The 22,474-nt window shown below is 45.6% G+C and overlaps 2 protein-coding genes across 4 annotated transcripts in view; one reads left to right on the forward strand and one right to left on the reverse strand.

Moving 5' to 3' along the window:
* Positions 1 to 51: 51 nt before the first annotated feature.
* Positions 52 to 5,617, reverse strand: LOC144059174 (uncharacterized). 2 transcript variants are annotated; one of them, XM_077578101.1, is made up of 7 exons: positions 5,531 to 5,617; positions 4,969 to 5,060; positions 4,608 to 4,709; positions 2,844 to 4,520; positions 2,627 to 2,769; positions 782 to 891; positions 52 to 581 (listed from the first exon to the last, which is right to left on the reverse strand). In XM_077578101.1, exons 2-7 carry the CDS (start codon positions 5,039 to 5,041, stop codon positions 446 to 448), a joined length of 2,241 nt encoding a protein of 746 aa, XP_077434227.1. In that variant the 5' UTR covers positions 5,042 to 5,060; positions 5,531 to 5,617; the 3' UTR covers positions 52 to 445. The 2 variants fall into 2 exon arrangements, with proteins under 2 accessions (XP_077434227.1, XP_077434226.1); XM_077578100.1 differs by lacking the exon at positions 5,531 to 5,617 and having other exon boundaries at positions 4,969 to 5,181.
* Positions 5,618 to 16,811: 11,194 nt separating this feature from the next.
* fat4 (FAT atypical cadherin 4) overlaps positions 16,812 to 22,474 on the forward strand; it is a 108,486-nt gene continuing 102,823 nt past the window's right edge. For both annotated transcript variants that reach the window (XM_077578028.1, XM_077578029.1), the window contains exon 1: positions 16,812 to 22,241. In XM_077578028.1, coding sequence (XP_077434154.1) covers positions 17,160 to 22,241 — 5,082 coding nt within the window. In that variant the 5' untranslated portion in view covers positions 16,812 to 17,159. The remainder of the gene's footprint in view (positions 22,242 to 22,474) is intronic.

A 22,474-nucleotide genomic window follows, 5' to 3' on the forward strand; every position in this document is an offset into this window, starting at 1 on the left:
TGGCACTCCTCCATAGGATTTTACTAAACGGTATTTAACGTTTTTGGCAGTCAAAGAGTTAAGGTGCACCTGTACATATCGAATACAGGCTACAACTCTAATGTTTAGGATTAATTTATAAACGATAGTATCTATGAATCAAAACTCCAATTAAGAGTAAATCATCAAAATCCAACCCTATATTTCGTAGACTTTGTATACATTTATTTACATGCACGGTTTGCAAAGGTCAGCAAAAGGGTGATTTGCGCAAACAAATCAGGTTTTAATTTTCACATAAAAAAATCATTAAAATAGAACTGGGGGGGGGGGGTTGTTCAGGTCTAAGAAAGTTTCATCATTTTGCATTCAATCTGAAGGAATTCAACACAAATAGAAGATGTACTGAGTCAGCAGCTTTCCATTAAGACTAATGGGTTAGGTGGTGTAAAGCCACAAACCATCGTCAGTTCTCACAAAGCCAGCGTTGTTTCATGGAACAGCTGTCGTCATTCCAGGCGCCGAATGAGAGAAAGGATTTGCCCTGGATCTCAACGCAGTCCTGGTTCCGGAAGTTGTTAGGCTGCGCATTCTGCCAGTACCTGCTCCACAGAACAAACGCTCAATTTTTGGCATAAACACATTTATCCAGCGTGAACATGTTGCATCACATTGCACTGCAGGGGATTTTTTTTTTCTTCGTTTTACTTCTCCATCCTTCCTTCAAACTAAGTGAAGTAAAACTTGGAAGTGAGAGGACTTGTTGACTGTTCAAAAAAAGTACAAACTGTGCGTAGCTTACCTTATAGTGAGAGGGGTCCCATCCACCCAAGTCCACTTTCCCTCCTCGATATGATCGCTCAGACCAATCCACGCGTGCAGGCCATGCCCCAATAATCCGTTAAGGAATATCTGTTTGTGAAGACCAGAATTGAGAATGGCATTTGCCAAAATGCATATTAATAAGCCACAAAGCAGCACATTGTCATGATGGAATGTGAGTGGATGAGGGATGGTGGGACCCAAATGCTGGGAAACAGGAACCAAGTGCGATGCGTGGTCCTTTTATTAACCATAGGGAGAAAGGTGAGCAGACATCCATGACTGGACGTGACGTGAGTAGACTGGTCGCCATGACTGGACTGGTCATCATGACTGGACGGGACGTGAGTAGACTGGTCGCCATGACTGGACTGGTCGTCATGACTGGACGGGACGTAAGTAGAGTGGTCGCCTTGACTAGACGGGACGTGAGTAGACTGGTCGCTATGACTGAACGTGACGTGAGTAGACTGGTTGCCATGACTGGACTGGTCGTCATGACTGGACGGGACGTAAGTAGAGTGGTCTCCTTGACTAGACAGGACGTGAGTAGACTGGTCGCTATGACTGGACTGGGCGTGAGTAGACTGGTCGCCATGACTGGACTGGTCGTCATGACTGGACGGGACGTAAGTAGAGTGGTCGCCTTGACTAGACGGGACGTGAGTAGACTGGTCACTATGACTGGACAGGCCGTGAGTAGACTGGTCGCCATGACTGGACGGGACATAAGTAGAGTGGTCGCCTTGATTAGACGGGACGTGAGTAGACTGGTCGCTATGACTGGACAGGGCGTGAGTAGACTAGTCACCATGACTTGACTGGTCGTCATGGCTGGACGGGGCGTAAGTAGAGTGGTTGCCTTGACTAGACAGGACTTGAGTAGACTGGTCGCTATGACTGGACAGGGCGTGAGTAGACTGGTCGCCATGACTGGACTGGTCGTCATGACTGGACGGGACGTAAGTAGAGTGGTCGCCTTGACTAGACGGGACGTGAGTAGACTGGTCACTATGACTGGACAGGCCGTGAGTAGACTGGTCGCCATGACTGGACGGGACATAAGTAGAGTGGTCGCCTTGATTAGATGGGACGTGAGTAGACTGGTCGCTATGACTGGACAGGGCATGAGTAGACTGGTCGTCATGACTGGACGGGTCGTCATGACTGGACGGGACGTAAGTAGAGTGGTTGCCTTGTCTAGATGGGACGTGAGTAGACTGGTCGCTATGACTGGACAGGACGGGAGTAGACTGGTCGCCATTGACTGGAACGAGCGTGACAGGACCTGATTTGACTTGTTTTGACTTGGCTATGACAAGGACGACTTGGCTGTCCTCAGTGACGAGGGCGACTTGGCTGTGACGAGGACGACTTGGCTGTCCTCAGTGACGAGGACGACTTGGCTGTCCTCAGTGACGAGGGTGACTTGGCTGTGGCAAGGACTCGACACACGAACTTCCACACATAACATAGACAATGCACCCACACCGACTGGACAAACACAACAGACTAAATACACCAACCCCAATAAGACACACCTGGGGAAGGGAAGACACACACAGGTGGACGTGGTTAGGCATAACGAGACAAGGGAAGAAACACAAGACAAAAAACACCAACCATGACACTCATTTTTACTCTAGAGATTTGATTGTGCCCTGCACAGATTCATGACAGCTAATGACAGATGTAGTAAAACAGCCCCAGAACATAACCAAGCCACCTTTGTGTAACCCATGCGAGTAAAGCGCAAAACTCTGTAAAACAGAAGATCGTATCCAGCCATTCGAAGGCCTCATTTATGTTAGTCTGTCGGTCTCACCTGTTCCTCCCTGCTGTTTATGACAACCAGATCGGCTCCTCTGCTGATGCAGTCGAGTCTGCTTTCTGCCCAGTTCTTACTCGAGCTCGACAGGAAGTAGCAATTGGTGTCAAACCTCTTCCAGCCGACCCCGCAGATCATGCCTACAGAATGTCAGCACATTTGAGGGATTCATAAGATCATCGTGTCACTGGGCCGGCGTCTAAAGTGGTCTTACTGCGCATCTTGGTGGTCATCTTGTCGATGGTCTTTTGCAACGTGTACCTTTCTATTTCCAGGCTGCTTTGATTTCTGCGTAGTTGCTCGTGTTCAAGCCTCAGAGTGCTGCAGTTGTCATTGGAGTGGGTTTTTTGTCTTTGCAGCCGATTGTACCTGTTCTGCCACATATTATTACTTATGCTTAACATTGTGCCATTTCTTTTCAGCTGGTCCCTGTCAGCCTCCAGCAAAGTATACTTTTTCTGTAAATGGTCTCTGTCATTTTTTATATCGTTGTAGAGGGACTTAAACACATCTCTCTCAGCAGCCACGCTGGTCTTATTGGTTTTAAGTAGCTCTTTCTCTTGAACGAGGGATTCATAACGGCTCTGTAACTGAGCTTTGTCGCTTCTCAATGAATAATAACTGTTCTGTAACTGGTCTTTCTCAGTCTTCAGGTTGTTAAAGCTGGACGTCAACTGATCTCTTTCAGCTGACAAAGTAGTCTTGCTTGCCAGGAGAAGCTGCTTCTCTTTACCGAGGGAATTGTAACTGGCCTGTAACTGGTCATTCTGGCGTCTCACTGAATCGTAGTCCCCTTGTAACTGATCGTTCTCATTTTTCAGACTGTTGAAGCGGGACCTCAACTGATCCCTTTCAGCAGACAAGGTGGTTTCATTGGTCTGAAGGTGTTCTTTCTCTTTAACGAGGGAGTCATAACTGACCTGTAACAGGTCTTTGTCCTTCCTCAGTGAAGAGTAATCCCGTTGCAACCGGTCCTTCTCCGTTTTCAGATTTTCAAAGCGAGACTTGAAGTCATCTCTTTCGGCAGCCGCATTGGTTTGACCAGTTAGCAGAAGCTCCTTCTCTTTAACCAGAGAATTGTAGCTGGTCTGTAAATTGTCTTTATCTTTACCAAGAGACTCGTAACTAGCCTGTAACTGGTCTTTCTCGCTTCTCAGTGAAGAGCAATCGCGTTGTAACTGGTCTTTCTCAATTTTCAGACTGTCGAAGCGTGTGTTCAACTCATCCCTTTCAGCAGTAACAGAAATTTTACTGGTTAGCAGGCGTTCTTGCTCTTTAATGAGGGAATTGTAGCTGGCCTGTAACTTGTTTTTATCTTTAACAAGAGACTCGTAACTAGCTTGTAACTGTTCTTTCTCACTTTCCAGATTGCGGAGACGGGTCTTGAACTCATCCCTTTCAGCAGCCACAGTCGTTTTATTGATTTGAAGGCGTTCTTGAACTTTAACGAGAGAATCATAGCTAGTCTGTAACTGGTCTTTCTCTTTAACGAGGGACCCGTAACTAGCCCGTAACTGGTCTTTGTCCGTCCCCAGTGCACTATTCAGGGTTTGTAGCACATCATTCTCCCTATTTAGGAGACTGTAATTGGCCTGCAAATTGTCATTCTGCTGCTTCACACTCTGAAAGTTGGCCCTTAACTCGTCTCTCTCGGCAGTCAAAGCCATTTCGCTGGCGAGAAGTCCATCTCTGTTCTTCACCATGGATTCGTACTTGGTCTGCAACTGGTCTTTGTCCCTTGTCAGGTTAGTCAACATGAACTCAAGCTGGTTTCTTTCCATGTGGTCTGTGTCTGTGGGAAAGCTGTCATTGAGGAGGCGGTGGTCCGTCTCTTGAGTCTGATGGTCGGATTTAGCCTGCTTCTCCGTTGACAAACCGGGCAATAGCTCATCTGTGAAAATGGATTCAATGTGTTGAAATGAGTGAAAGAAACGAAGTCCCTTGAATTCATATTTGCATAATTTTGAGAGTGACGCACAGTAGACGAATTGTCCAATGTTACCGGCCAGTAGGATCGCGCACAGCAAACCGAGACAAACTGTGACGCATCTGGATGGCTTTTTTCTTTGTTGAAAGTTAACTGAAATAATTAAAAGGAAAACATTGTCAGTTGACAACAATAACATGAAACAGTCATTTTTGGGGAGGGCAATTGTTAGCTCTCTAATTTAACATTATTAATTAAATAAATAATGTGAAATATTGAAATGGATTATGTATACACATTTGACATTTCAAACTTTGTATTGATTAATGCAATAATGGTATCATTTAGCATTAACATGTCAATTATGTCGTGTGACCTTGAGCTTAATTTGTTGATTATTATTACGCATTACCTTCGGTGACGAGCCCTTGCATCGTTAAGTTTTTTTGTATATAGCCACAGTCATCAAGTTCCATGGAATCCATATTTATCAGTTTTTTTCCCCTAGTTTGGAAAGGAGAAATTCTTAGATTGCCTCATAAACAAAAGCAAAAAGAATGTAGTCAGTTGTAACAGTTTTCAATCTTCAGTTGGATTTTGTGATACTGCCAATTATAACATGATAGTCACATTCCGTGATTGTTCACTTCATGGCCATTGTGGAAAAAGGGTTCCTAAACGTTAAAAAAATAAATACAAATGTTTTCATCAATTACAGTAAACACAGACAGTCACTGATGTAACAAATAGCAAAATCTTGGTTAATCAATTTGAAAATGTGTGACATGAATATCCTCCCAAAAACGACTTTTTTAAAACTTTTTTTTAAATCAAATAATGGATTAATTTGACCTGCAATATAACTTAACAATCAAAGATGATCAAACTATCCCACAAAATAAGACAACATTTCTTACATTTCTTTTCATTTTGCCTATAATAACTCCACTTTTAAAGTCGTGAAATGTCCTTACCCTGGATCCGTGGCGATGGAAAACTAAAAAGTTCCGCTTTCATATTAAATCACCAATACATTTCCCCCCCTTAATAACGGAAACAGGAAGTTCTCTGGGCTGTGATTGGTTGGAAATAAACACATCTATATTAACAGTTCATGATGATCCATGCAACTGGAGTTCATTGACTTCCGGTCATCATTTTTGGGGAAACACTTGAGTTTCTTTTTCCTTTCTTGGCTGAATCAAGTCTTATCTGTGCTTTCTCTTCCCCTTTTGCCTCATTTCAAATCCTCGCTCAGGTCAACGGAGAAAAGTTCCAAATGTCAGAAGTGGTCACTCATTCCCACAGAAAGTGAAGGTTTTTGGTTTATCATCCGTAACCTTTTACTTATGTACATTTTCACTCTCCTTTTTATTATTTTTTTTAAAATTAATTTATTTATTTTACTGCTTTGACTGCGATTCAAGCGAGCAACTGTACAGTAGTTAGCTTTAGTAGTCAACGTGTGCTTAGCAATCCTCTAAAACAAGTAAAAGTAAGCAGCGAAATATGGCAGAAACTGGCATTTGAATAATTCACATAAAGTCTGCGGAAAGTCTACAGTATAGCCTATGTCAAGATATAGTGGTAAAAGCTGCATGCTAGTAAAAACAAAACAAAAAAGCTGCTTCCAAACAGATTCTTTACACAGTGTAAGTCCTCTAAAGCTTTTTCACAATTTTGACTTCAATTCAAGTGTCTATCTAATGCTAACCACGTGCTAGCTCACTATAGTCATATTGCTTCTAAAAATGATTGACATTCTCTTCAGAAGCATTATTACATATTTGACTGAAATTCCGACGCTATCTGATGTACTCTATCTGATGTACTAGCATGCTACCGTCGTGAGCAAAGTGATGAAAAAGTTACTGTATGACTTTTGTTTCGTTCATCCACAAATGAACTCTCAAATAGCAATGGTTAAAAATGATAATAAAAATGAAGTAAGCTTCAAAGTAAGATTTTAATATTTCACATTATGAAAATGGATGGCTGGATGGATGGACATTAAGCTAGCAAAGACTTAGCGCTTAAGGCTCCAAGCTAGTAAGAACTCCAATCACGAGCCGCAGTGTTCATAAAATGAAGTGAGAGTGTGAAGACAAATGGAGAGCAATAAGCTTTTGGCCGGTGTTGAGATTTAACAGCCGGCCGTGTGGATCCTGGCAAAAAGACAAATAGGATTAATGTGCCTTAAAGTCACAGTTCATTATCAAACAGGGGAGGAAGCAGAATGTTTTGAACGCGGCGGGATGAGCCTCGCTCCAACAGAGTAAATCAAATGTGGATCAAGGAGGAAACGGGCGTCGCGTTTCGACACATGCTTCAATCATCCCTCGACTGGGAACAGCCAACGAGATGATTTAGTTGGCTTTTCAGGCCACAATTAGACGCATAAACACATGCTAGGAGGACTATTAAGGTCTGAAGAGAGGAAGGCTGACATTTAAATGTTGATTTTGTCACTGGATTTATGCTGTTTTTATCATTATAAGAAATAATTGCGTTGATGGAGTCCACCAGGGATTCTCCTCGCGGCCCTTAGTGTGTTAACGTGCACATTTTACCCCCAAATTTGACATGTTGTATTATGGTCTTTTAAAAGTTGAATATACAGTAGTTAAAATAACTCTTTTTTTTTCTTCTTCTTCTTTGGCCTGATCTGTGTTTTGAGTTTTACAGTACTCTGGATAAGATCATGTCTTAGTTTGATGATTGAACCCCATCATCACGAACACCAACGTGACGGTTCCAAAACGAAATTTCAAACGAACTAAACAAAATATGGCTCGACTCACAAAGGCTGTCTGGTGATGATCATGTGATGATCATGTGACTCATGTGCCGTTAGCCTCTGCACACGGAGTGGGACCACACAGGCCTTGTTTACTGCATTCCTCCACTTTGATTGGCACCTGTGGTCAGTGAGTCACAGGTACAGGGCTGGTCTTAACACCTGCAGCCTCCAACACCCTGCTCAGATGGCGTCACAAAGAGGTCGTGACAGCTAACGACGTAGCATTATAAAGTCCGTGAATCGCATGTGCTATGCAAGTCTTTTGTGTTTCTAGTGAGTCTGTTAACTCGAGTGAGACTCCTGATCCAACTGAAACGTTTTCGTCAACGGTGAGTCTGCTAACTTAAGTCAGTGAACAAAACCAACTGAGTCCGCAGTGTAAGTCTTGAATCAGTCACCCAATTCAACTGAATCATTCAAATCTACCGGGTTTTCCAGTGAGTGCGATTACTTGAATCTGTCTCCTGATTGAAGTGAACCATTTGAGTCATCCATGTTTCCGGCTTATTCGCTAAATCGATCCAGTGAATGAAATGTTCTTAGTCTTCAGTGTTTCTGGTGTGACAGCTAACTCAAGCCAGCCTCCCGAGTCAACTGAATCATATGAGTCAGTGGTGTTGCCACTGAGGCTAACTCGGGTCAGTCACATGATTCAGCTGAATCATCGGAGCGTGCAGTGTTTACGGTGAGTCAGTTTTCTTGAATCAGTCATCCGAATCAACAAAAAGTATTTGTGTGTTTAAATGGGTTTCCACTAAGTTAAGTCAGTCTTCTGATTCAACTGAATCATCTTAGTCAGCAGAATTTCCCGTGAGTCTATTAACTCTAGTCAATCACACGATTTAACTCTTTGACTGCCAGATGTTTTCAGAAAAGGGATGCCGTGGGTGCCAGCCGATTTAAGCATTTTTGACTGATCTTTCAAGGTCCACAGAAAATTATGTGTTTGAACTATGGAAACACACAGACTACCAAATGAAAGATTGGACTCTCATCTTTCATCAGAAAAAAAAGTTTGTTTCTACCTTATTCCGTTTTTCAGTAATCAACAATAGAAAATGGTTAGTTTCACCTCTGTTTTGAAACAAACGTCTTTTAACGTCTTTGGCACTCCTCCATAGGATTTTACTAAACGTTGTTTAACGTTTTTGGCAGTCAAAGAGTTAAGTGAATATCTTGAGTTCACTGGGTTTCAAATGACTTTGCTTACTCGGGTCAGTGAACCACGTTAGAATCCGCTAACTTGCCTTGTGTCTCATCAAGACGGTGACTGCTTGAAGTCCATGGATTTACCTCAGGTACCAAAGGAGTCTAGTCTATGTCTAAGGTAACTGGTTAATGCCAAGGTTTCAAACCAGAATTCTAAAAACTTGAATCATGGATATAAATCTTTGAAATGCCGATCCCTTTTTTTGATTCATGGACTTTTATTACCCACACATGCTTTGCCCAGACGTCTTGTCAGCTTGGATGTAAGTCAACCTGATTTCCACACTCCCACGAGTACAGGCCTGAGAGAAGTCCCCAGAAATGTTGATCTAACTTGGACTTGTGCAGTCCAAAACCTTGGCATTTCCAAGACAGGTCCAAACAGGGCATCCGTTGACTCTGCAAATATAACGGCATCATCTGTAGAAATCTGATGTGATGGCGAAAGTCAAAATTCAAATATCATGACACTGTCGGGAGATGGACGATCCAGTTGGTGGAGTGAGATGACAGGTTGTGATGGTGGTGGGTGGCAACAGGAACCCCGGGGGGGGGCAGTCTTGCATCTCAAAGTTGCCCCACCAAGCGCTCCATCTGACGCATGATGAGAAGGCCTGGAGGAGATCAAACACTAATCTCTCGCTCATCACGGCCGCCGTTGTTCCCCGACTATGTGATCATGTTTTGGCCTAAACACCCTCCCAAAACCTCTCCTTTAATTATCCCAAAACGCACGGGCAGTTGCAACAGCGCATATTTCTCCGTGAGTCATTTCGTAGAGCGGCCACCGACTGTTTTGGCTGCCGGCCTGAAGGCTTCCTTCCACGGCGGCCCTGAACTGGACTGACAGAGGAATCACGTTGGCGGTCGAGAACACGCATTCGTACGCCCATCAAGGTCGTTATTTTATTGGAGGGGCTAAATAGCTTGCGGTGGATGTCCTTTGTGATGAGTGGGAGTGGAAAGGCTTGATTAGATGAAAATTGCGTGACTCATTATTGCCAGCGATTGTTGAGAAGCCAAGTTCTTCGTCTAAACTAAAGCTTTTTTATTAATCGGTTTTAGTATGCAGTGGACGGTATTCCCCAATTTTGTGGTACAAGCAAACCGGTTGATTCTTTATTTTTTCTTTTGCTTTGTGTTGAGCTTCAGATACCGATAATGAGGGCCAGTCGCTGATGCACTTCATTTATTTAGCAGGACAAAAGATCAAACACAAATTCAAGTAAAAGTTAAATCAGAAATTTTACTTGATCGGAGTCTATTTTTGAACAAATATCTCTTTCTTTTAAGATGGCGTATTAGGGCCATGTATGACAATATATTTTTTAGAGGGTGGGGGAAAAAAACTTATTTTTTTTATTTATGTTTTCAGAATTATTTACGCATTCATACATTTTGGTTTTTTTTTTTGTACAAGTAGCTAAATTGACCGAATGTCGAATCTGCTGCTCTCCGTCATTCACTTGCATTGACCTTAAGTATGCTCGCTTCTGATTGGTTAGCGGTTAGTCAGCTGACAGGGGATCAGGAAGTGTTGTCGCTCTAGCTGTCGTGTATGAGGAGTAAAGTTTAAATTAAGAATGAATCCGTCTCCATCCTGCCTTTTGATTTTATCAACAGTGTCCCATTAACCACCAACGAATCCTCACATTAGACTATAGCTACGCTACGTGTATTATTAAGTTTATAGTCGCAAATTTGAACGTTTTTTTCTCACAAATTCTAGACAGCATTCGAACTTTGCCACCTCTGGCTGTCCGTTGCAGATGTATAACACAAAGAACCGTTTATTCCGACCATGGAGCACCTGATCCTTGATTGTAAAAATCTCTGTGGCATGTCCTCGGGATGCACGTCACGTTTGTGAAGCGGCGGCGCCAGGTTATTACGAGCGTGTGAAAGTGTTGACGGCGCGCTTCCTGCGTCAGCCGAGCGTGGCGCACCAATCAGGGAAACGGTGGAAAACAAAAGATGAAACGCGATCGTGCCGTCCTGACGGCGCAGATATTGTCGGGAGCAATGTTGCGAAGGTGAGGGACACCTGATACCTCACACTGCTCCGCAGAGGGGGACGTTCTTTCCCTGGGAACGCCAGAGTGATAAAAGTAGATTTATGGGCCGTTATGGACGCTGCGGGCACACAGTGTTGAAACTTGATTTGCTTGTCATTGTCAATACATGCAAAAGGTTGTCCTGTGCTTTTCTACTTTTACACACTCTACTTTTGTGCATGCAAGTGAACTTAATCTTTACCTTAGCAATTAAGTGCACGTCATGACAGTTGCGCAACTTCATGTGTTTCAATTTTGGGGGGGGGGGGGGTGACGTATAGTTACATGTGTTACAGGCCAAGCCTGACCCTTTAAAGAGTGGTATATATAAGAGTGGGGTATAGAGTGGTGCAGTGCCGTGCTTTGGCACAGGGGGCAGTGTTGGTCCAAGGGAGTAAATGAGAATAATAATAATAATAATGCATCGGTTTTAATGGTGGAGCTTGCTCTGAGCGTACTTTACGTTGGTGAAAAAGCAGAAATAAAGTTTGCCACTTTGTCAGTACTGTCTGTTAGTGGGTTGTCTGTCTGTCTTTCTATCCGTCTGTCAGTGGACATCTTAGTGAAGACCAGACAAGGACGCGCAAGAGAATTTCAACATATTTTTTGGTCTATAAAGAGATGAACTGCGCAGGCCTTAAAATTCCGTGTTAAGTGTTCTTGGTGGTTTGTCACCAAGCCGGAAAACACAAAGGGGAACAAGTAAGGCAGCAAAGTCTCCTTCGGATTCCTTGTCGAATTAAAGACTCGCAAGGCTAACATGAGCTTCTGCGCTCCAGAGTGGAAATCTCACCGCACAGCATGCATCATAGATTAGTTAAGGCTCGGAAACTGCGCAACTCGCGACCTCAGCGGAATGACTTTCTTTTTTTCGTTTTTTTTTTTCAACAATCTCCATTGCACGCAACCCAAATGGACCTGAGTGTGGAGGTTCTGTCGGAGCTTATAAGGAGACGGACGTTTTGCTTCAAAGCGAGTGTCACCGGTAGAAGGCTTTTTTTCTAAACATCGCTCGAGGCCCGAGTCTTGAGTGCAGCTTCTGATTTATGCTTCCTTCAGGCGCTTCACAGTCAACGAGGGATTCGATACCGTAAACGCAACTGATGTCGGGTTTGACTTAATGCGTGCCTCGGGGGTCGCCCCGGCACCTCGACTTACCATTCGTGACACGTGATCGCCACATTTTGCGAGTCCGGTCGTGAGGTTGAAGTGTTGCCCCAAGTCAGAGATTTTCTTTTTTACGCGTATATTTGATGGCGCGGCGGTTGCACTTTCACAGCGATTATCTTGCCAAACATGACATGGATCCCAAAGTAATTGCAGCACCGGAGGAGCTCTTTTAAAAGTGATGGCTCAATGCAAAGAAATGATTTACACGCTTTCAAGACACGATTTTATTCTTACCGATGCATGTTTGTGTTTCTGCCCAGAGGATTCTTGACTAGAATCTCCTAAACCTTTGAGGATTATTGTCTTATTTCAAAGCAAGCACCCTCATGCGGGTTTATGAGCTGCACGTATCCTCTACATCATGTCTCTGTTTGTCAATTTGTCTGACTTTTTGGACATATAGCTGTCTTTCTGTCTGTCATTTCCATTTAGCTGTCTGTCCATCAGTGAGGCTTTTATGATCATGAATCTGTCTTTCCATTGTTTGTCCATCCATTGATCTATTAATCTATCTGTCAGTCAGTCGGTCTGTCCCACTATTTTTTTCTGTCCGTCCATGTGTCCATCCGTCTGTCCATTCATCCATCCATCCTGTCTGCCTGACTTCCGAGTGATGTATCCGACCAAAGGTTGGACTGTCCTGTCCTTTTTCATCCATCTAACTGTTTTTTTAGATAGCTGTTCATCAGTTAGTCTGTCTGTCCATCCGTCAAATACAGGCAAGTATGTTCGTGCTCTCAATAGTTTGGTTTCCATCCATCAATTCTTATTCGAATTTTTTTTTTTTTAATGCGAAAATAAAACTGAATGCTACGTTAGAATTTCGAAAAAAGGGCCCAAAATTCGCAAAATGTTTTTACGCTTAGAGGGGGTGGATTTCGAAGCGTATCGAAAAAAGAAAAATGCAAATTTTGGCTGTGGAGAAGGTGTTGCGAATAACCGCTGGCAACACCGAATACACGTCACACGTTTTGACCGGATATCACATCACACGTACGTTTGTAATAAAGCAATGTCGGACGATAAAGTAAGGTATGTTTGGGGGGGACGAAACGGAAATCTTTTTGGAATTAATTAAAGAAGCGAATATTATTGCTATTTTAGATGGATAACAGCAAATAAACGCTATAGTTGATCAAACAGTCCGTTTTGCGCATTTTCAGTAAATTTGCTTGCAAATTTTGAAACAATTAAATGGAAACTTGACTATTGAAATAAGAGAAACCATAATGCTTTCAAATCTGGCGGAGATGAATGACAATAAAGTGCCAATCGGCCGTCACCTCCTCAAAGTCGGTGTTTATTGACTCCCCTGAGCGGGGAACATAATCCTCTCTGTAAGCTCCCACCATTGCTCCTCCGCAAGTATTCAAGTCCGCTGCTAAAATCTTAATGCAAAAAATAGCTTAGATGAATTCAACAATAACCCACACACACGCAGCACAGTCCTGTGAGTCCCTGGAGGAAAACGCTGCATTATATCTAAAGCAGACAAGATGCATTGATTTTGCTTTGAGAAGACAGGAGAGGACACTCGCTTACCAAAACGTGACTTTCGAGGAAAACGGTACTTTTTAAAGACAATTTCAATACTGCCCAGTCACTACATTCTTTGTTTTGTTTTATTAGTAGGGACCGTCTAAAATGCTTAACCTAAGTGTGAAAACTTTAAGGGTGCTTCATGTCAGAAAACTACTATCAATCGTCACCATCATTTGCATAAACATGCCTACTTGCCCACTTCAACCTCTAAAAACGTCAGAACAACAGCCCCAATATAATTAATTTTATGGACACGAAAAGCGTTTTCGTCATTAAGCAACATTAAGCTGTAATAAGCACCTATGGAGAGGAAAACATTCATGTCCATAAAATTACAAATTTTTTCGTTATCTTTATATTTGCAGCGGTTGAAGCTGTAGATGTCCACATAATTATGCTGAAGATTTATCACAGTTTTCTGAGAAAAAAAATAATTTAGCTTTTTTGCATTAATCGTTTTAGATTGCCCATTATTACAATAACATTCAACGAATGTGCTTCTGTTGACTTCCAACTGTGCAAAGACCTTGCAAACAATCACGTGAACGATGACACTGCAAGCAGGGACGTTTAAAACAAAGCAACAGTGACACCTGTTGATCGTTGTTGGAATTACATTATCCTTAATTGTAAAAACAAAAGAACAACTTGAAAGTCTGCACAAGTCGGATATGAATAGTTTGTAAGGAATGAATGAATTAAATGTTATATTTTAAAAACAAAAATGAATAGGATAGATAATTACATTTAGAAATGCCACAAGAGACAACTAAATAATGAAAGTAAAAAGTCTTCAATTTAGAAATTCATAACCCTAACCCTATGTGAAATTATATATATATATATATATATATATATATAATTTTAAAAAAAAGTCATGACTACTGATACGACTTATTTTAATGGAAAAAGGAAAAAATAGACTAATGAATAATAAATATGTTCATAAAAATAGAAAAAGTTTTGAAAGTCAAACAAAAATGTAAAAAACAAACAAATATATGGGCTGGGTAAAAACATTTTTTTTTAGAAAAATTACTAAATAGAAAAATCTAACAAAATAAATAAATTGCTTCGAGGCAAATATGTTATAAAAAATGAACCCAGTGAGAAAAAATAAATAATACTAAAATATGTAAAATAGAATAATATAAATAGGATTTTATCTGAGAGAAAACCAACTAACAAGGTCTGCACTCGTGTCTGGAAAAAAACTTTACAGAAGGTATTTACGGACCTCATTTGACTTCCTGGTTTGTGGTTAAAGAAAAAAACATCATTGAGAAAATACACTTGTGCTAAACTCATTTTTGTTTTTAGTAGACTGAGAGGCAGGAATTGAGGCCAGTTGTGAATCAAAACGATGCGCGAGGACCCACAGCCCATCTGAGCGCTTCGGGATTGGACCTTGGCCAACGTCCTTCAGCAAACTCCTAAACGGTTCCCAATGTGTTGAAATGCTATCAGCCACCTGGCAAGAATAGCAAAATCCAAATACAGAGAAAATCATAAAGCATCGTAAGCATGCATCTAGCATGTACACAAATCATGAACGCAAAATGTATTAGCTCGCATGCTAGCACATAGTGATGTGACACATAGGAAAGCAAATATGCGCACTTGCATGTTGCACTAGCAGTATGAAATGTAACATCACCAAGATCCCACCAGAGGGCGCCACAGTTATTCAGTGATTGCATCACCCTTCCTGTCCCTGGATCAGCTATTTGCATATCTATTACTTTTCCAACCGTTTGTATCATTGATCCTGTTCCTGGACCATCTATTTTTCTTTTTTCCTGCTTCTTGACATCTATTTGGATCTTTGTTTCTGTTACTGGCCCATCAATGTGGTTGTTATTCACTATCCTACGCCCAGCATTTTAATCTTTACACATGGTCCTGTTCCTGGACATTCCATTTGTCTTTTTTTCCTTGTTCCTGAACTGCCCATTTGGTTGTATGGTTGGCATGTAGATGAAGGAAGGCTGTTTATGTGTGTTTGTTGTCCTTGAGCGATGCTTATCCCCAACAAAGCAAGTGCAGTGGCTTCATCAAAAGTGTCCTGCCTGCCTGTGAGCTGGCCGGTTTAGCGTCCTGCGTGACATAATCTGCCTTGACGCTGTCTCGTCTTGTGTCAGTCCTTCCCTAATTCAATTACTTAAATTGACTCGTGTCCTACTTTGCATCCAGACAGAAAGTGAGCTGTCTCATTGCGGCATTAACAACATTGCTAAGTAACAGCACTAACGTCAGTAACTTGAGTAAGTTTGTAACTGCAGTAAGTCATTTGTAATCGTTGTGATATTATATACTGTAACATTATAATTATGTCATATTGATCGTTGTGTCTTCAACAACTTAATGAAGAAGCAAACTCGACGGCAATCAACTAAGGCAAATCACAGACAAGTCAAAACATATTACTCCGCACATGCACGCAGTGACGCGGTATTTGAGGAGCGAATAACAGCGCTTTGAAAAGTAGATCCATACTACATTTATCATTATTATTCCATTTAGATTGTTGATCCTGTTCCTGGACCATCAATTTTGATCTTATTTTCCATTTAGATATATCTTCCTGTTGTTTTGGATGATTGCACTTGCACTTTGAAGGTCAACTTTAGTAGCAATGTGGCATGAAGTTAAATGAAAAGGTCAATTCAAATTTTTAGTTCTTTTTAGTTAGAAAATAATATTTTTATATTTTGGTCACTAATAATAATAAAAATGTTTTCACCTACATATACAACATTTTATACTGTACATTTTTCTGCGACTGTTGCTGTAGCACCTTTTGGCCGCTAGATGCTGCTACTTACCCATCTTTAAAAGTGTCCCACCACCACGTCAATTGAAACTCTGGTGATACAAGTATGGAAACTGTCTTTTATAAGAAAAAAATAACTTTGACAAAGAAAAAACGTGTTTTTTAATCAATTTTTCACTCTGAATGTACTGTATTTTCTAGCTGTTATGTTAAATCATCCAACAAAATCATGTTACAAATTGTAATTATTAAAAAAAAAAATGCAACATATTTTCTTACTTTATATGATTGAATATGTGATTATTACATTTTGGTGAATGTTTTTGTATTTTAATCTTTTTAAAAGTTATTGCTTTGATATTTTGGGAGTTTCACTTTACACTCACTGTGATTTACAGGCGTAATAATGAGTTGTGTGAGGGGTGTAATTACCTGCTTGCAACATGATTGACAGCTCCTGTAGTAGTGGGAACAGCGTGTGTGTGTGAGCGTGTGCGTGTGCGTGTGTGTGTGTGCGTGTGTGTTTGTGTGTGTGTCTGTGTCTGGGTGTGCGCGCGCGCGCGCGTAACAATGGAAAGTGACGGAGGCGGTGCGAGCGCGCTCAGCCCCATCCAATGGGATCGCCGCTGGGAGGGAGCTTGCCCCGACTCCAGCTTTGTTCCAACTTTTTGTAGTGAGACTTTGCCGAGTCGCGGGCCAATGTTGAGTGCAAGCACGAGTGGACCGTTATTCGTCTTCCTCCGAGCCTGCGCGCCCATCCTCGCTCCTCGGATCCACTTTTACGCACGGATACTTTGAGTGACATTTCCACGCGCCTTTTTTGGGGAGGAGAAAAGAACGTGAGAGGTGATTAAAAAAGTTTCTTGCATGCTGCAGGAATGCTTTTCACCTTCCCGTGGATGTTGCATTGATGAGGAGCGCACGTCACTGCTGGAGTTAAAAGCGCGAAAGAACGTCAGGGTCGCAAATTAAGTTTTCCCGTTCACCGAGTTTGGATTAAAATGCTCTAGCGTGGATGCATCAAGCTGCACCGGGCTGGCTGACCTGACCTGACCATGGCGCGGCTTCTCTCGCTCCTGCTGCTGCTGTGGACTCTGTCGCGCTACTCCGCGTCCACGCAAGTCCGCCAAGAGTTCCGCGTGCTGGAGGAGCAACCCGCGGGCACCTACGTGGGTCAGATAGAGACCCGCGACGGCTTCACGTACCGCTTCAGTGAGAGCCACAGACTTTTCGCCATCAACGGCAGCACGGGGGTGATCTCCACCTCGTCTGTGTTGGACCGGGAGCTGCTGCAGAGCGATGTCATCAATGTGGTGGTGCTCTCCAGTCAGCCCACGTACCCCACCGAGGTCAGGATCGTGGTGTTGGATATCAACGACAACGCGCCGGTGTTCCCGGACGCATCCATTGTTGTGTCTTTCAAGGAGGACGCCAGCAGCGGCCGGCAGGTCATCCTGGACACAGCCACCGACTCCGACATCGGGAGCAACGGCGTGGACCACACCACCTACAGAATCGTGAAGGGCAACCAGCAGAGGAAGTTCCGCTTGGATATTACCGTCAATCCCAGTGGCGAGGGCGCATTCCTGCACCTGGTGTCGACGGGAGGCCTGGACCGGGAGCTCACGCCCTTCTACCAGCTCCTGATCGAAGTGGAGGACAAGGGGGACCCTAAGAAGTTTGGCTACCTGCAGGTGAACGTCACCATCCAGGACATCAACGACAACCCGCCGGCGTTTGAGCGTGAACAGTACCAGGCGAGCGTGTTTGAGGACGCCGCGGTGGGCTCCAGCGTCCTGCAGATCACGGCCACCGATCAGGACGATGGGACCAACGCGGAGATCAGGTATTTCCTAGATGAGGGCACCCCCTTCCAAATCGACCCCAAAGACGGCACTGTTATCATCAAACAAAGTTTGGATTATGAAAGTAAGAAGGAGTATTCGTTGACAATCCACGCGGTGGACAACGGGGCGCCGTCGTTGTCCGGTAGGACGGAGGCAACCGTCAAATTGTTGGACGTGAATGACAACGACCCCGTGGTGAAGTTCAGGTATTTCCCCACCACGTCCAAGTTTGCATCTGTGGACGAAAATGCACAAATTGGCACAGTGGTCGCGCTGCTCACGGTGTCCGATTCCGACTCCCCGACTGCCAATGGGAACATCTCGGTGTCCATCTTGGGTGGCAATGAGCAAAGACACTTTGAGGTGCACACGTCCCCTGTGCCCAATTTAAGTTTGATCAAAGTGGCCAGCGTGTTGGACAGGGAGCGAATTTCCTCATACAACTTAACAGTGTCGGTGTCGGACAATGGCAAGCCGGTGGCGCGCTCGTCTTTCGCTAGTCTTGTCATATTCGTCAATGACATCAATGACCACCCGCCGATATTCCAGGAGGCGCTTTACAGGGTTGATATCGGCGAAGACATCCCCAAAGGCAGCTACATAAAAGGGGTCTCTGCAACAGATGGCGACTCCGGGCAGAACGCCAACCTGCGCTACTCGCTGGTGTCTGGAAACGCTTTGGGCTGGTTCTCCATCAGCGAAAACAGTGGCCTGGTTACCAGCGCCGCTTTGTTGGATCGGGAGGTCGCGTCCCAAGTTGTGCTTAACATCAGTGCCAAAGACCAGGGCCTGCAGCCCAAGATTTCCTACACCAAACTCATCGTGAGCATCACCGACGTCAACGACCAAGTGCCCACGTTCACGCAGAGTACGTATCACGTTTCCCTGCTGGAGCACGCGCCCGCCGGCACCGAGCTGCTCGTGCTTTCCGCCTCCGATGACGACCTGGGCGAGAACGGGACCGTGCGTTTCTCATTTGACCCCGAAACGGCGCCCGACATCCACAAGCTGTTTCGCCTGGATGCCGCGTCGGGACGTTTGAGCTCAGCCGGGGAGCTCGACAGGGAGGAGCAGGCCTCCTACTTGCTCCACATCCAAGCAGCAGACACGGGTTCGCCCCCGCTGCACTCGGTTGGAAAAGTCAACATCACCCTGAGGGATATCAATGACAACAGGCCTGTTTTTTACCCCGTGCAGTATTTTGCCAACGTGAAAGAGAACGAGCCGCCGGGCACTTTTGCCACCGCCGTTTCCGCCACAGATCCCGACTTGGGTCGTAACGGCACAGTCAAATACATCATTACGGCGGGCGACACCTCCAAATTTCACATCAACAGCAACACGGGTAAAATCACCACGCTGGCGTCGCTGGACAGAGAAGTGAAAACCGCTTATCAGCTGCAAGTGACAGCTGCAGATGGCGGCGGGCTGCGCTCGCACACGCACGCCATTGTCACCGTGACTGTAATCGACACGCAAGATAATCCGCCCATCTTTAGCCAGAGAGTTTACAGCTTTGTCATGTTTGAGAATGTGGGCACGGGAACGATCATAGGAACTGTGTCGGCCACCACTGTCGATCTGAACTCTAATATTTCCTATCTGATCACCGCAGGCGACCAGAGAGGCTTTTTTACTGTAAACGCAGCCGGTCAAATCACGGCATCCGGTCAGATAGATCGAGAAGAGCAGGGCTTCTATCATCTGAAGGTCGTCGCCAGAGCGGGCGAAATCACAGGCGAGGCTTTTGTCAACATCACAGTCAAAGACTTGAACGATAACGCGCCCCACTTCATTCACTCTGTGGAGCACGTGAGCGCCGTGGAGAACTGGAGCGCGGGTCACGTCATCTTCCAAGCCAGGGCGTCTGATCCCGATGAGGGCGCCAACGGCGTGGTGGTCTACAGCCTCAAGCAAAACCCCCGAGGTCTGTTTCACATTCACGAGAAGCACGGCCTGATCACGCTGACCGGGCCTCTGGCGATCACCGCCACTTCCTACGAGATCGAGATCTTGGCGTCGGACACGGGGGTCCCCCGGCACACCTCCAGCTTGGTCCTCATCGTCAGCGTTTACGACGTCAACGACAACTCGCCTGTGTTCGGCCAGTTTTCCTACGAGGTCGCCATCCCTGAGTCGGAGCCCGTCAACAGCCGCTTCTTCACGGTGGAGGCCACCGACAAAGACTCGGGGCTCAACGGCGAGATCATGTACGACATCGGCGGCGGCAACACAGGGGACGTCTTTGGAATTTTCCCAGATGGACAACTGTACATTAAAGCAGAGCTGGACCGGGAGCTGCAGGACAGATACAACTTGGTGGTGGTGGCGACGGACCGCGCCGTGGAACCGCTAAGCGCCGCCGTCAATGTCAGCGTGATCCTCGAGGACGTCAACGACAACCGTCCCCTGTTTAACAGCACCAATTACGTCTTTCACTTTGAGGAGGAGCAGACGAGGGGCTCGCTGATCGGCTTCATCCACGCCGAGGATAAAGACTTCGGGCCAAACAGCGACGTCAGATACTCGTTTGAGACTCAGCAGCCCAACTTGGAGCTGAACGCCATCACGGGGGAGTTGACGAGCACGCTGCGATTGGACCGCGAGTCGCTGGTGAGACAAAGAGGCGCCGCCGCCTTCAGTTTCATCGTCATCTCGGCCGACCAGGGTCTCCCCAAACCCCTCAGAGACCAGGCCAAAGTGCAAGTTTACATACGAGACATCAATGACAACGCACCCAAGTTCACCAAAGACATTTACCAGGCCTCCATCTCCGAGTCGGCGCAGAACATGACCCAGCTGCTGCGCGTCTCCGCCTCTGATGTCGACGAAAACAACAACGGACGGGTTCATTATCACATCGCTGAGGGCAACGAGGAGGGACAGTTCGCCATCGACAGCAGCTCGGGACAAGTCACGTTAGTCGGCAGGATGGATTATGAATCGACAGCCGCGTATTCTCTGAAAATAATCGCGGTTGATGCCGGCGCCGTGCCTTTATCCTCCTCGTGCATGCTTAGCGTTAGCGTGCTGGACGAGAACGACAACTCGCCGTCCTTCCCCAAATCGTCACTTTCTGTCGACGTGCAGGAAAACATGAGGATCGGCGAGCTGGTGGCCTCGGTGACGGCGAGCGACGCTGACTCGGGCCCGAATGCCGACATAACGTACAGCGTCAGCGCCGCAAACAACCACGGGACGTTCGGCATCAGTCCCAACACGGGCAGCATCTTCCTGTTCAGAAAGCTGGACTACGAAACGCAGTCGTTTTACAAGCTCAACGTGACGGCGAGGGACAACGGCCGACCCCAGCGCTCCTCGTCTATTCCTGTGATCATACACGTGAGGGATTTCAACGACAACCCCCCCATCTTCACCCCCGGGGACATCTTCAAATCTATCCCGGAGAATCTGCCCGTCTCGGCCTCGGTCATGACCATCACGGCTCGTGACACGGACGCGGACATCAACGGGCAGCTGGAGTACTCCATTGTCCAGCAAGTCCCCAGAGGCGGCCATTTTAGCATCAGCCCAAGCTCCGGCCTCATCTACACCACCAAGGAGGTGGACAGGGAGTTTTCCAACCTCTTTGAGTTGACGGTGAAGGCCACCGACCAGGCTGTGCCCTTCGAATTCCGCCGTTTTGCCCTTAAAAATGTCACAATATGGGTGACGGACGTGAACGACAACATCCCCACTTTTGTGTCCCAGAATGCTCTTGTGGCCGAGCCGAACATTGTAATCGGCTCCATCCTGACGACGGTGGTGGCTTTCGACCCCGACGAGGGGGAAAACGGAGAAGTGGAGTACGAGCTGGTGGAGGGCGACTCGGACACGTTCATCATGGACCGCTACAGCGGCGACATCCGCCTGGCCTCGCAGCTGGTGCCGTCCCGCCTCGTCTACACGCTCACCGTGTCGGCCACCGACCACGGCAGCGAGCGCAAGACCTCCAGGACGGACATGACCATCATCCTCCAGGGCCTGGACGGCCCCGTCTTCACGCAGCCCAAGTACATCACCATCCTCAAGGAGGGGCAGCCGCCGGGCACCAACGTCATCTCCCTGGACGCTTCCAGTCCGCGAGGCTCCGGCGGGAAAGTGGAGTACTACATCGTGGCGGTGCGCAGCAGCGGGAAGGCCGCCGGACGTCTCTTCACCATCGGACGCCACACCGGTGTCATACAGACGGCGGCGGAGCTCGACAGGGAGAAGGGTTCCGACCTCTACCTGGTGGACGTGTACGCCATCGAGACGGACGCCAGCCAGCCCAGGACGCAGCGTGCTGAGGTGAGTACATGGCAAGCTTTTTTTTTATCCCGGGAAGACACTTTTTTATTGGCTCTGTTTGTTTTGGGAGTTCATGAACTCACGCGTTGGCATTTGTCGAAGATATTAATGAGATCAAGATCCAGGATGGAATTGGACGAGGGTGACACACACAGTCCAAGTCACACACACAATAGAGCCACTTAATGCATTTGTCCGCTCATTAATTCACTTTTTAAGCACAGCTCTGTGCT

The sequence above is a fragment of the Vanacampus margaritifer genome, chromosome 10 (genome assembly GCF_051991255.1).
Source record: "Vanacampus margaritifer isolate UIUO_Vmar chromosome 10, RoL_Vmar_1.0, whole genome shotgun sequence".
Lineage (NCBI taxonomy): Eukaryota > Metazoa > Chordata > Actinopteri > Syngnathiformes > Syngnathidae > Vanacampus > Vanacampus margaritifer.